The 12,893-nt window shown below is 41.0% G+C and overlaps 1 protein-coding gene across 1 annotated transcript in view; it reads right to left on the bottom strand.

The window, feature by feature from the left end:
• The window catches only part of LOC149249479 (serine/threonine-protein kinase VIK-like), a 122,855-nt gene that overhangs the window by 51,243 nt on the left and 58,719 nt on the right, over nt 1–12,893 (bottom strand). The window contains exon 4 of the mRNA XM_089458707.1: nt 392–486. Within this exon, the coding sequence (XP_089314833.1) occupies nt 392–486 (95 nt within the window). The remainder of the gene's footprint in view (nt 1–391; nt 487–12,893) is intronic.

The following is a 12,893-nucleotide window of genomic DNA, read 5'->3' as shown; positions in this document are numbered from 1 at the left end:
TACATAGATCATTCCAAAGTAACGCAACCACAGAGATTCTAACCACATGCTTATCAATTAAGACAAGCATCCAGACTGTAAACATCCTTTCTACCAAAATAAGAATTGAACTTGATGCTATTAGACAATATATATGTTATAACCTTATGAGCTACTATAAGTAGCCTCGTAGCACTCATCATAGGATCTCACTATAAGAACAGAATACAAACCACCATGCAAACCATATAGTCATCATGATTCATGTAAGATTATCCATGATCTATGATAGTTGTGTTTTGTGAAACAAGAAAGGTGGAAATGGGAAGCAATTCAAAAGGTCATGAACAACGCTAAAAAGTACTAAATAACTGGAAGAAGTTCTTCGATATCAGAAAGGTGAGCTGCTTACACCACCATTTTATCATCTGAAAGAGCAGGTAAAATTCTCTTCACTGCAACTGGCGTACCACGCCACTTTGCTTTTAGAATTTCTCCAAAAGAACCCTGGAAAATAATAGAGTATAAGATTATGATGAACACACTTACTGTGAATAGAGAAGATGATACATGTTTTTCTTTAATAAATTATTAACATTCTCTATTTGAAGACAATGACTTTACATAAATGCATACATATGAATTTCCACATGGACTTCTTGATAACAAGTCTTCATCTCTAATTCATCAAAAAAGAAAAATTCCAACCAAATATAGAACCAAGATGTAGTTCTGGTGGCTTGAATTTTCCCTGCGGTGTCCCAATTTTAAATTTTTTTTTGCTGATGCTGAAAGAGTTTGATCTCACAAAAGCAACCCCAGGATCAGCTTTAAGGTAATTGGAAAGCAAAAATTAAAAGAGAAGGTAGATGGCTATTTATAGCCATCTTCACCCTAGATGAAGACAAAGAAAGGACTTTTGATACAGGACCTTGGTTACTAAACAATGTTGACCTCTCTATGTCATATTAATCAATTGGGTTTGAACCCCAGAAAGAAATTTCAGCCACTAGATCAATTGTTTGGTTGGAAGAGAGTGGAACTTTCCATTTCAAATTTCTGTGATATATCATATTAAGATCTTAAAAGGTAGAACATTCTGATAAATTCTGCTAAAATGTGCAGAAGTCAATAATGGAGGAATAGCAGAGGAAAAAGAGATCAGTTTCCATTTACCTGAAATATGCCTTTTAAAAATTGAATATGACATAAATGCGGCAAATTTGCAAGGAAATGCAGAAAACAAACCAGGCTCAAGCTTGCAGCTCCAGCACACGTGAATGATGGTTTCCATATGGACATTGAATCAGTTTGTTGATCTGCAGGTTTAATGGTTTTTGGCCTTCACCAAATCAGCACTAGAAACTAGATACAGAAAATTATAAACCAAAGGTAGATGGGTATTTATAACAAGCTTCTCCCCATAGGAAGGACAAGGAAAAGACTTTTGATTGAGGACCTCAGTTACTAAACAAATTTGACCATTTAATACTGCAATAATGGATTGGGCTTGAACCCTAAAAAGAAGCAATGTTTGTTGGGTATGTGGTATATTCTTTGCCAGGGTTTCTAGGAAGCGGGAAGTGCGAGCGTGAGCTTCTGGGTCGGGAACGTGAGCTTCCGGGGCGGGAGCATTTTTTATATCATATATATTCTTATATATTTTTGATGAATTAGTTATTAAAAGCATAAAAACATGGATTAAACCATACAACATCAATTATCTAGTAGTTATAATCTTCATCAACCACAGGACCACAACTTACATCATCTCGATTATTATCAATCTTAAAGTTTCAAAGTTTCAGGATTCAATATATAACATTTGTCATCACTAAAGTCGTACTTGTAACCATTACCAAACTATAACAAAGAATATCAAACATGAAATGAAATGTTTAAACTTTCAGGAAGAATCATATTCATAATTCATTATCAATGAGTTATAATTGCCAACTTCAAACTTCAAACTTAAATTATCATATATTGTTTAAAAAAAGTACCATAGTAAATATGAAAGTGAATAGTTATAACAAGTACTAGAAACTAGGAAAGACAAGTAAATGTACTATCTCCTCAGATTTCTTCTTGCCACGAGAAACTTCTAATTCCTTTTCTCATGAGCTATGAACAATGGGAGTCTCCTCCTGCATAGTTAGACGACCAAATCCAGAACCAGAAGGCACATGACCTCCACGCAATACTGCAAATGGAGGTGGCGACAAAGCTGATGCAACTTGAGCACTACTAGTGGATGATAGGGGTGGCATGGCTGTTGACAATAATGTTGTTGCTTCATCCTCATCATCCAAAAGTTTTGCTTCCAATTGTTCTAAATATAAGGCTCCATCCTCCAAATTATCCTCCTTCAGATTGTCCCAAGTGATATATGCTCTATCAAATCGAGTCCGCTCACAATAATGTGTCAACAACCCTCAAGTTGTATTGTACATAAACCATGTTTTCTGCCTAGTCTTCATTGAGGTAGTTTCTTTTGACATTTTGGATGAAGCTATAGGTGCTCCAACACCTCTCTAGAAAAGAAGTATTAACCACTTGTGCAAGCACTTTAACTGCCAATTTTGCCAAAGGTCCCCCGGAGCTATACATGTTCATAGTTTTCAGAACCAGAACCAGTCACTGGATCGGCCCACCTGATAAATCGGGTTTCAAACCGGGATTGGTCAGGTCTAAAGAACCGGCTTTAAAAAAAAATACATTAAAAAATTGTTTTTTAATGAAAACAAACTATTTTTAAGATTTAAAACCATGATTCCAAGCAACAGAGACAAAATATGCAAAGTTTGCTCATTTATATACCATGTAAAGGTGAATATATCAAAATGGAACCAAGTGCAATACATATCATCAACAAAATACATAAGCAATGAGGCTCTAAATGGCCTATAAAGTCCAAAAACAATGCTACATAGTACAAGCTATGAGGCCACTGGCCTACTACAAGCCTATAAGTCTAAACTCTAGAGTCTACACATGATCAATCATCAAATTCATCACCACTAATAGACACATGATCATCATCATCAGCAGGAGCTACATAGAAATCATCTGGTTCAAACTCTGAGGATGCCTCAGCCTCATCTGCAACCTCAGTAGTACTGCCACCAATAACAATAGAAGTGGACCTAGTGGAAGCACAAGTTAGTCGAGTTGCACAACTAGTGCCTTCCATTGGTTGTTTGCCTTTCCTTGATGTGGCTACTGATCCTAGTTTTGATGGTGCCAACGAATATGCTTCATCCCCCGCTAATGCCATGTCAATATCAAAATCAGCATCATCACAGGATCTTCAGTCTCCTCCACCCATTCTAATGTTGGATCAATATCATCCAACACAATGGGATCTAGATCAGGTGTTTTGTTAATCATTTGGTTCTGCCTTAGTCGAAGGTTGTATTACCGTTTTTTTTCCAACCAATCTAGCTTTGATCTCCCCATCCTGCTGATCTCCTAGCCGAGCATTTTAATGATACTTTGGGTTCAAAAAATACCCAACTGCATGTGTAGGACGATGCAGTTGATTGTTCCATCTGTTATCAATGATCTCCCATATAAGGCCATATTTAGCTAACCTGTCCTTGTAAGTTGTCTGTATCTTCTCCTTTCCTTGATCCATAACCTCATAAATGTAGCCCATGGCCAATTTTTCCCCATCCACCATCCTTAGCACCTTAACAAGGGGCTCAATAATTTTCACAAGCTCTGCAGACCTTTTCCAAAAATAATTGTCAAACACTTTCTTTTTGGTGTTTTTGCCACCTTGTCTACAAGCCCACCGAGATTCAATCCAATCATCAAAAGAAAACATGTTCTACAGGTTTTTTTGTTGAGCATTGAGACATTGCAACGTGAGGAAGTGAGTTGTGCGTCTCATAATTGCAAGCCTAACAAGCTCTTTGCCCCCAATGTTTTTCCTCATTAGGCTCAATACCCATGAGTGGTTGTAAATGTATTTTGTAATGCACTTGGCATGCTCTACAGTGTTTTTTACCCACTCCACTTTGCCTATGTCCTCAAGCATGAGGTCTATGCAATGTGCAGCACATGGAGTCCAAACTATGGTCCTGTATTTGGACTCAGGCATCTTTCCAGCAAGAACATAGTTTGAGGCATTATCGATGATGACCTGCACAACATTCTGCTCCCCCACTTCCTGGATAATGTCATCCAAAAGCTCAAACAGAAGGGTTGCATCCTCCACCTTATCAGATGCATCAACTGATCTCAAAAACATGGTTCCTTGAGGGCAAGAAATAAGGAAATTAATGATAATGTAGTTCTTTCCATCGGTCCATCCATCTGACATGATGGAACCTGTTTTGAGCCATGAATCTCTATACTCAGCCAAATACTCATCAATGGAAAAAATCTCTTTTTGCAAAAGAGCTCCCCTCAAGTCATGCATAATAAGGCCTTTGAAGCCCTTTCCTGCAGCTATAACAGAGTCCCATATAGCTTGGTAATAGGGTGAGCGAGCAGCATTAAATGGGATATATGCATCATAACACCATCTAACAATGTATTGATAAGAAGTTTCTTTGCATTTTTTTTCCAACGTTGACCCAAAGTGGGTTGACGACTTGGCTCGGAGGAAGTCGGATTAGAAGAGGCAATGTTGGCAGAGGATGAGAAATAACTCTGGATGTTTGTTCTCTTTGTTCCTTTTGATTGTTGGCCAAAAGAAGGAGGAACATAGTGAAAGGGGTCATTGGCGTTAGGAATAGAAGAGGAGTCTTGAATCTCATAATCATCATACCCACTCTCTTTCATGGCTTCTAATAATTCCCTCTTCCTTGCAATGTCATCTTGGATGGCCTTCTCCCTAGCCTTATTCTCCTCAAACTTTTCAAACTTGGAAAGGTATTCTTCCCTAATAGGACCTAACACTTCATTTGGTGCTTCACATGGCTTTACTTGGCCTCTTATCCCAGCCAAGTGTTGTTTCAATCTAAGAATACCCCCACCTCCAATAGGTTTATGGCAAAATTTGCATATCATTTTTCCATCAATCAAATCACAATGAGCCCATGCATTGTCCTTGGCTTTTGGAGCCATGTTGGCTTGAAATAATTAAAATTTGCAAAGAAATCTACCATTTAAAAATAAATTGCAGCTAAAAAACATGGAAAACCAAAGCTAAATTTAGGGAAAAAATGCACATGTAGCCTACAAAATTTGATAGCATGGAACTACAGAATTCATAGCATAGATGATAGAACAAATAAAAAAATTTAATAGATGGACAACAGTCAAATGAGGAATTTTTCAAGTGAAAATCATTACCTGGAAATGCAAACTAGCTTTTTTAACCTCCTCTTGAAGATGCCAACTCCACTGACAGCTCCAAACTATCTCCAAAATAGCTCCAACTCCAACTCCAAGCCTCCAAGATGACTATTCCAGCAAAAACTCAACACTCTCCAAGCTCCCAATCAAACTCACAAAAACTCCAAATGAGATGTGTGAGACAAATGAAAGGGACAAGCTCCTTTTAAAGGCTTGGAGAGGGTGTGTTTGCAAGGAAACAACCAAAACACCCTAGAAGCTTCCTAAATTGCGCTATGTGGGTCCTTCGCGACCTTGGCAGCTAATTGACTGATTTAGGACGGAACCGACCGGTTTGACCATAAACCAACCGGTTCCACCCTAACCCAATCGATTAACACCGGCTTGTGTGGTTTCTAGGTGAAGGGAGGGGTCAAACTCGGTTTTTCTGCCGGTTTGACCCAGTTGTCTAGTGAACTGGACGGTTGATCGGTTACAGGTTCATACCGGCCGGTTTTTAAAACACTGTACATGTTCCACCATTCAACAGGGTCCAATCTATCTCTATCATCGATTACATACAAAGAACCAAACACTCTAGTTTGACTGAAATAATTTATTAATTCTCCACGCAATCTAGCACACTCCTCCATATCAAAGACCAGCTTGTCTAATGCTAGTTAATACCCATTTTATACCTCTGGATATATATGAGGTTTTCTCCTAACGCCACCCCCAGGTGCAGGTTTGGCCAACCAATATGGAGAGTAGTATTTTGGCATAAGGGCATACACCAAGGCATGGAGTGGAACATTAAGATTATCCCACCTTTTGACGACGTATTTGTGAATATGGTCATACAAGATAGGATCTTTCGATTGAACAACATCTTTGATTTGCCCTAGCATGCTATCCATCTGCTCATACAACTCCTCAGTCGTCGGCGCATATGTATCTGCAAAACAAATCATGTTATAAATGGGCTTGGTGAACTACAAAACATTCTTCACACTTGCCCAAAACTGACCATCAAGAATGGTATCCTCTAGAACAAAAGAAGTTCGTACTTAAGTTAAAAACTCCAAAAGACTTGGAATATGTAGATCTCCATTGAGCATACAAGAATATATATTAAATGTATGAATGAGAATATGATTACAATGAGGGTGAGGGCCTGCTTATAGACACCAGGCAGATACCTTTTCACCAACGGTTATGTCCTTAGGGATATACCTTTTCATTAACTAGTTACTAATTAATCATTACTTATTATTATTATTATAGTTTTACATCATTTATATTATTTTTTATATATTTTTATTCATAACATTGCCTTCCTCTTCAAAAAGCTTTGTCCTCAAAGTTTATTGATGAAAGGGCTTGATCTCTTTTCCTATTTTGATTGTCTTCTCGTCACGGAATTGTCATCCTCGTTGACACAAGACGATAGGATCCTTCGAGTGATAGATAAAATTGTCGGGCTGAGAATGGATCTGACCATCCTAGATTAAGTTAAACACTCCAGAAGGCTTGGAATATGAAGATCTCCATTGAGGATACAAGAATATATATTAAATATATGAATGAGAATATGATTACAATGAAGGTGAAGGTCTGCTTACATACACTAGGCCGGTACCTTTTCACCAATGGTTATGTCCTTAGGGACATACCTTTCATTAACTAGTTACTAATTAGTCATTATTTATTATTATTATAGTTTTACATCATTTATATTATTTTATATATATTTTTATTCATAACATCCTGCACCTCTTGAAAATTTTCATTGTTAGATGCGGTTGTAGCCCTATCCTTTAATACCTACCATGACTCATTTGATACCATGCTAGCCATTACCTCTCTTACTTTCAAAAGGCACCTAAAGGTGAGGTAACAGCTAGCAAATCTAGTCTTTGCAATCTTCAATAGCTCCAACCTTGAGCGAGTGCGGAAAAGGCCACGTACATTGCTATGATTGGTAATAAATCTTATCATGTACTTGCCTTTCTTGTACAATGAACCAATCCATTTGTATTGATGTTCCTTTATCTGAATAATGTCATGCATCAAAAGGTTCATTGTGTAAACCAAACACCCATACCACAATATGTTGGGGTATCCATCCTCAATGATTGCTCCTGCTACCTTACAATTAGAAGCATTATCAGTAATGACTTGGATGACATTGTATGGCCCAACACTTTCAATTGTTTGAATTGATGGTTCTATAATGTTGATGTCAGTCTTGAACTTATCTGAGCAGTCATGAGATAAATGGAAGATTGCATCAGTAGCAAATGTTATCACCCCAAGAAACTCTCCTAGGTTGTATCTCAGAGATGCTCGGGAACATTACAAACTCAACAAAAATGTTGGAAATAGGTGGATGAGTGGAAGGAATGATGCATATTCAAGCCAGATAACCACTTCTACTATGCTTAACCCCAGACATGGGTGAACACTCCCAGACTACAAAGCTTTAGACCACCAATTACTCACAGTTTGAGGATTAAGTGAACATGGAGAATACTGACCACAACAGCAAATGCACAAGACCATGTGATGGCCGGATACAACCAGTAAAGAGGTCTGCAAATCTATTTCCTAATACACAGACAGGATGACAGCTCTCTGGAATTAAGTAAACAGAAACTTGCATAGCCTATTCAATGATACATACTAGATTCTAACACAGAGGTGGGATGACAGCCCCTCTAATGCTAAACATCAAGAGCACATGAACAAATGCATAACAGGCACAACCTAGAACATAGCAGAAATGGAAAGTGAGCAATTAACAGCAAAAGAAGCTTGTATTAGCTAAAAATGAAGACCAGACGTTGCAGGTATCACAGTAGTTACAGTCTCCAGAAGTTGAACCTTACATCAAAACAACAACCATCAACCCTGATTACCTCTGTGTTCTGGGTATATATAGAGTTTGTTTCCAAAGACGTTTTGTTGTTCTATGCGTGGATGGGTCATAATGGACCACCAACCACCTTAATTCTCTGATGGAGTCTCTGCTACGATCTGCTGGCTTAAATGAACAAGATTTGATCTTTTTGCTGCTCGGTCGTCCTTCTTGGGCAGGTAGAGTGTAATATGTATAAAGCTCCATGACTGATTAATGCTTTGATCTGCTCAAGGCCGTCCTTCCCTTCTCGACCATGCTTTCTTGTTAAATGTAGTTGTTGAGGATTTATTACACCAAGAGCTGAAAAACTGGCCACCTTCTTCCTTCGGAAGCAGAGAACAGTCAAGGGTGGTACAGACAGTATGGCAGAGGCGTGAATATGACGGGAACAATTATTGGCCGTCGGATCGCGCGGATGAACGGCTGGGATTGAATCGGAGGGAGCTATCGGGAGGAAGCGTGGACGGACGAACGTGGGCCGTCAGATCACAGTCGGGCAGATCCGACGGTGATCGGAGGTCGAAAGTACGTGGGGGTTAACGAGCGGGAGACGGGCGGGACGGCGGTAAGCGGTATTCCCCGCACTGCCTTTGGAGCTGCGGCGGTTTCCGTATAAACCCGCGTGATCCCACTCAACGCGCGACACGTGGCTTCCGCGACGGGCGGGAAACCGCTTTCCCCGCGCGTTAACGAGTGGACAACTCGCGCAATCAGGAGGAGAGACTGTCGTCCGATCGCGCGACGGACGGTCGGATGGCGGGGAACGCGCACGAGGTTTAACGTGCAGGAAAAAGGGTTGTGGTGGCGGGGACCGTTGGATCAAGACGATCAACAGTGGGGATTAAGGCGGAGGGTTATATGGGCGTGGGTTCGTGTGTTAAGCGCCCGGGGCTAAAGAAATATGGGTTATGCAGAGTTTAGAAGAATAAAACAGAGGCAGCAGGGTAGAAGGAATTAAGCGGGGAAATAGGGAAAGGTGAGGAATGAAGAGGTTTTAGGAGAAAAACAAAGATACGGAGAGCTAAGGGAGTATGAGGAAGCTGAAGGAGAAGAAGGTAAATGACTGCTGCGAGCTCCCTTTTCTGCATAAACACATGACCGAGCTAATATTTGGTCCTCCAAATGCTGAAGTTTGTAGCAGAGCTAACACTGGCTCCTTCTGGGGATGAGATCCTCCCTATGAGGTCTCAAGAACTGCAGACCAATGCCTTCATACAAAACAAGCTTAAAAACAGTGCCTAGTATCCATTGGGCATGGAGTCAAACTAAGTCTACACTAAAACCTGTAAAAGAAAATGCTTACAATCCTTAAGGGTCAAAAACCTTAAACAACATAAATCTTCAAAAACTGGCCATCTGCTGGGCCATCAAAACTGTTTCCCCTCCTCTTGACCGTTTCATCAAAGAGCTGAAAAACTAGATTTATTTGATCATCTACCTCAAAAAGTTTAGGACATTTGAGCTTAATAGGTAGATATGGATCAAATTTCATCTCCCTTCTGTATATTCTCATCCTCGGATGTTCTTCATGGGAGCCTTTGTACACCTGCTGGATAACCATGAATGTTGTGTACTTCTCTGTGTCATCTGTGGCCTGCACAATTAGTATAAATGGTGTACCAATGTGTTCATATGTGGAGGACACAAAGGCATCATCTGCTCCTTGATTTTTCTTAGAACAGTATTCATCCAAGGAGGAGTCCCAACACTGTGCACCCTCTTCCTCTGTCATCTGGCAAGCTGCACTTTCAGTCTGTGTGGAGGCTACTTGAGCAAGTTTCAGAATATCAAGACTGAGGTGATCAGTATCAGCCTTGAGAATGGAGCTATTACCTGCCTCAGTGCCTAGTGGGCAACTGTGAGGGGTTGTCACTTGAGCAGACAAAGGGTCAAAAGATGATGGGGAGCTTTCCTCTCCCTTTTTGATCACTGTGCTGGGGATAATAGCAGGCTGGTCAATTTTCAAATCTGCGTAGCCATTAGAACTAGAAGATGAGCTGGCTTCGAGTCAGATTCTTGGAGGATGGTAGGACCTGCTGCTGACTGCTTCTGCTGATTAGCTTGTTGTTCTGCAACTACAACAAACTGGTGAGCAGTACCTATGGATAATGCCTTCTCATAAGTAGCCCTGGTTAAGAAAGGAGCACAGCCCTTATCTTCCAAACCATGAACCTCCTCCTCTTCTTCAAACAGCTCTTCCTCCATGACTATAGTTTGAAAAAGGGTCTTCACCCTTTTGTCTTCATTTATATCTCTGCCTCTTTGCAGAATCTGCAACTGCTCCTCTCCTGATTGCTACTCAACTCTTAACTTGGAAACTTCAAAGGCCAATGACTCAATCATTCTGGCCATTTTGTCGATCTTATGATCTGAGGACGATGAGAGCCCATCCCTCTGTAAGTTCCCAAATTCAGTATGATCATAGAGCAGATCTTCCTTATCCCCCCAGTGTTTTAGGAACACATCATCTAAGGCCTCGATGTCTGCTATGGACCTAGGGGCTAATTCGTTGAACCATTTTCTAGCTTCTCCCTCTAGGCTTTGGACAAAAACCCTCATCCACACATCCTCTTCATAGATATCCAAGTTATCAGCATAATAATAAAAAGACTCTAGATGTTCTTGAGTTGTTACTCCTTCTGTACCAGTAAACTTAGGCACATATTCTTGATAATTGCCTGCAGGCATGGCATTCAAAGGGACAGGCCAGACCAAAGGTCCATACCTAGCAGCAACGATTCTTTCTATCTTTGTGAGAGCTTGCTGAGCTGCCATGACTGAGGTATAATGAAAGGATACTGGTAGACAGAGTGGAATGGATCAATGAAAAGGATGACAGAGACAGAGGAATACGATGGACAGCATGGATGCTTCTTTGGACTGAGATTCAAAGGGGAACTAGATGGACAAGGAGCTTTATGAATCTCTGCAGGTGTTTGTTCACTAGCAACACTAGGCTCTAAGTCTTCAAATTGTGTATTCTCAACTAAAAACTCCTCATGCAGAGACAAATAAGATTTCTTGGGCTTACCTGATCCTGATGCTCCTTTCTGTGATGTTTTCTTCGACTTGACAATCTTCTCAAGGTCAGGCACTGATTCAGCTGGTGATTTCTGAGGATTTCTTCGAGTATGTCTCACAAACTGAGCCAAAACTTCAATGTGGAGTCGCCAAAAGTTGGTCTTCCTCCAGTGGAGTCGCCAGATAGATGATTACAACTAGAAATGTGTCCAGACCTTGTCTATCATCAAAATCTGGAAATGTGTCGTCTCCTAGGGACGCTGAGCTTCAATCTCCTCTCCCCGGCAACGGCGCCAATTAATGTTATCACCCCAAAAAACTCTCCTAGGTTGTATCTCAGAGATGCTCGATAACATTACAAACTCAACAAAAATGTTGGAAATAGGTGGATGAGTGGAAGGAATGATGCATATTCAAGCCAGATAACCACTTCTACTATGCTTAACCCCAAACATGGGTGAACACACCCAGACTACAAGGCTTTAGACTACCAATTACTCATAGTTTGAGGATTAAGTGAACATGGAGAATACTGACCACACCAGCAGATGCACAAGACCATGTGATGGTCGGCTGCAACCAGTAAAGAGGTCTGCAAATCTATTTCCTAATACACAGACAGGATGACAGAGCTCTGGCATTAAGTAAACAGAAACTTGCATAGCATATTCAATGATACATACTAGATTCTAACACAGAGGTGGGATGATAGCCCCTTTAATGCTAAACATCAAGAGCACATGACCAAATGCATAACAGGCACAGCCTAGAACATAGTAGAAATGGAAAGTGAGCAATTAACAGCAAAAGAAGCTTGTGTTAGCTAAAAATGAAGACCAGACGCTGCAGGTATCACAGTAGTTACAGTCTCCAGAAGTTGAACCTTACATCAAAACAACAACCATCAACCCTGATTACATCTGTGTTCTGGGTATATATAGAGTTTGTTTACAAAGATGTTCTGTTGTTCTATGCGTGGAGGGGTCATAATGGACCACCAACCACCTTAACTCTCTGATGGAGTCTCTGCAACGATCTGTTGGCTTAAATGAACAAGATTTGATCTTTCTGCTGCTCGGCCGTCCTTCTCGGGCAAGTAGAGTGTAATATGTATAAAACTCCATGACTGATTAATGCTTTGATATGCTCGAGGCCGTCCTTCCCTTCTCGGCCATGATTTCTTGTTAAATGTAGTTGTTGAGGATTTATTACACCGAGAGCTGAAAAACTGGCCACCTTCTTCCTTCGGAAGCAGAGAACAGTCGAGGGTGGTACAGACAGTATGGCGGAGGCGTGAATATGACAGGAACAATTATTGGCCGTCAAATCGTGCAGATGAACGGTTGGCATTGAATCGAAGGAAGTGTGGACGGACGAACGTGGGTCGTCGGATCGCAGTCGGGCAGATCCGACGGTGATCGGAGGTCGAAAGTACGTGGGGGTTAACGAACGGGAGACGGGCGGGACGACGGTAAGCGGTATTCCCCGCACCGCCTTTGGAGTTGCGGCAGTTTCCGTATAAACCCGCGCGATCCCACTCAACGCGCGACACGTGGCTTCCGCGACGGGAGAGAAACTGTTGTCCCCGCGCGTTAACAAGTGGACAACTCGCGCGATCGGGAGGAGCGACTGCCGTCCGATCACGCGATGGACAGTCAGATGGCGGGGAACGCGCACGAGGTTTAAC

The sequence above is a fragment of the Pinus tabuliformis genome, chromosome 7 (assembly GCF_031772625.1).
Source record: "Pinus tabuliformis cultivar Carrire ecotype Pingquan chromosome 7, CPIR1, whole genome shotgun sequence".
Taxonomy (NCBI): domain Eukaryota; kingdom Viridiplantae; phylum Streptophyta; class Pinopsida; order Pinales; family Pinaceae; genus Pinus; species Pinus tabuliformis.
Note: the sequence above shows the minus strand (reverse complement) of the source record. Positions and strands in the feature narration are given on the sequence as shown.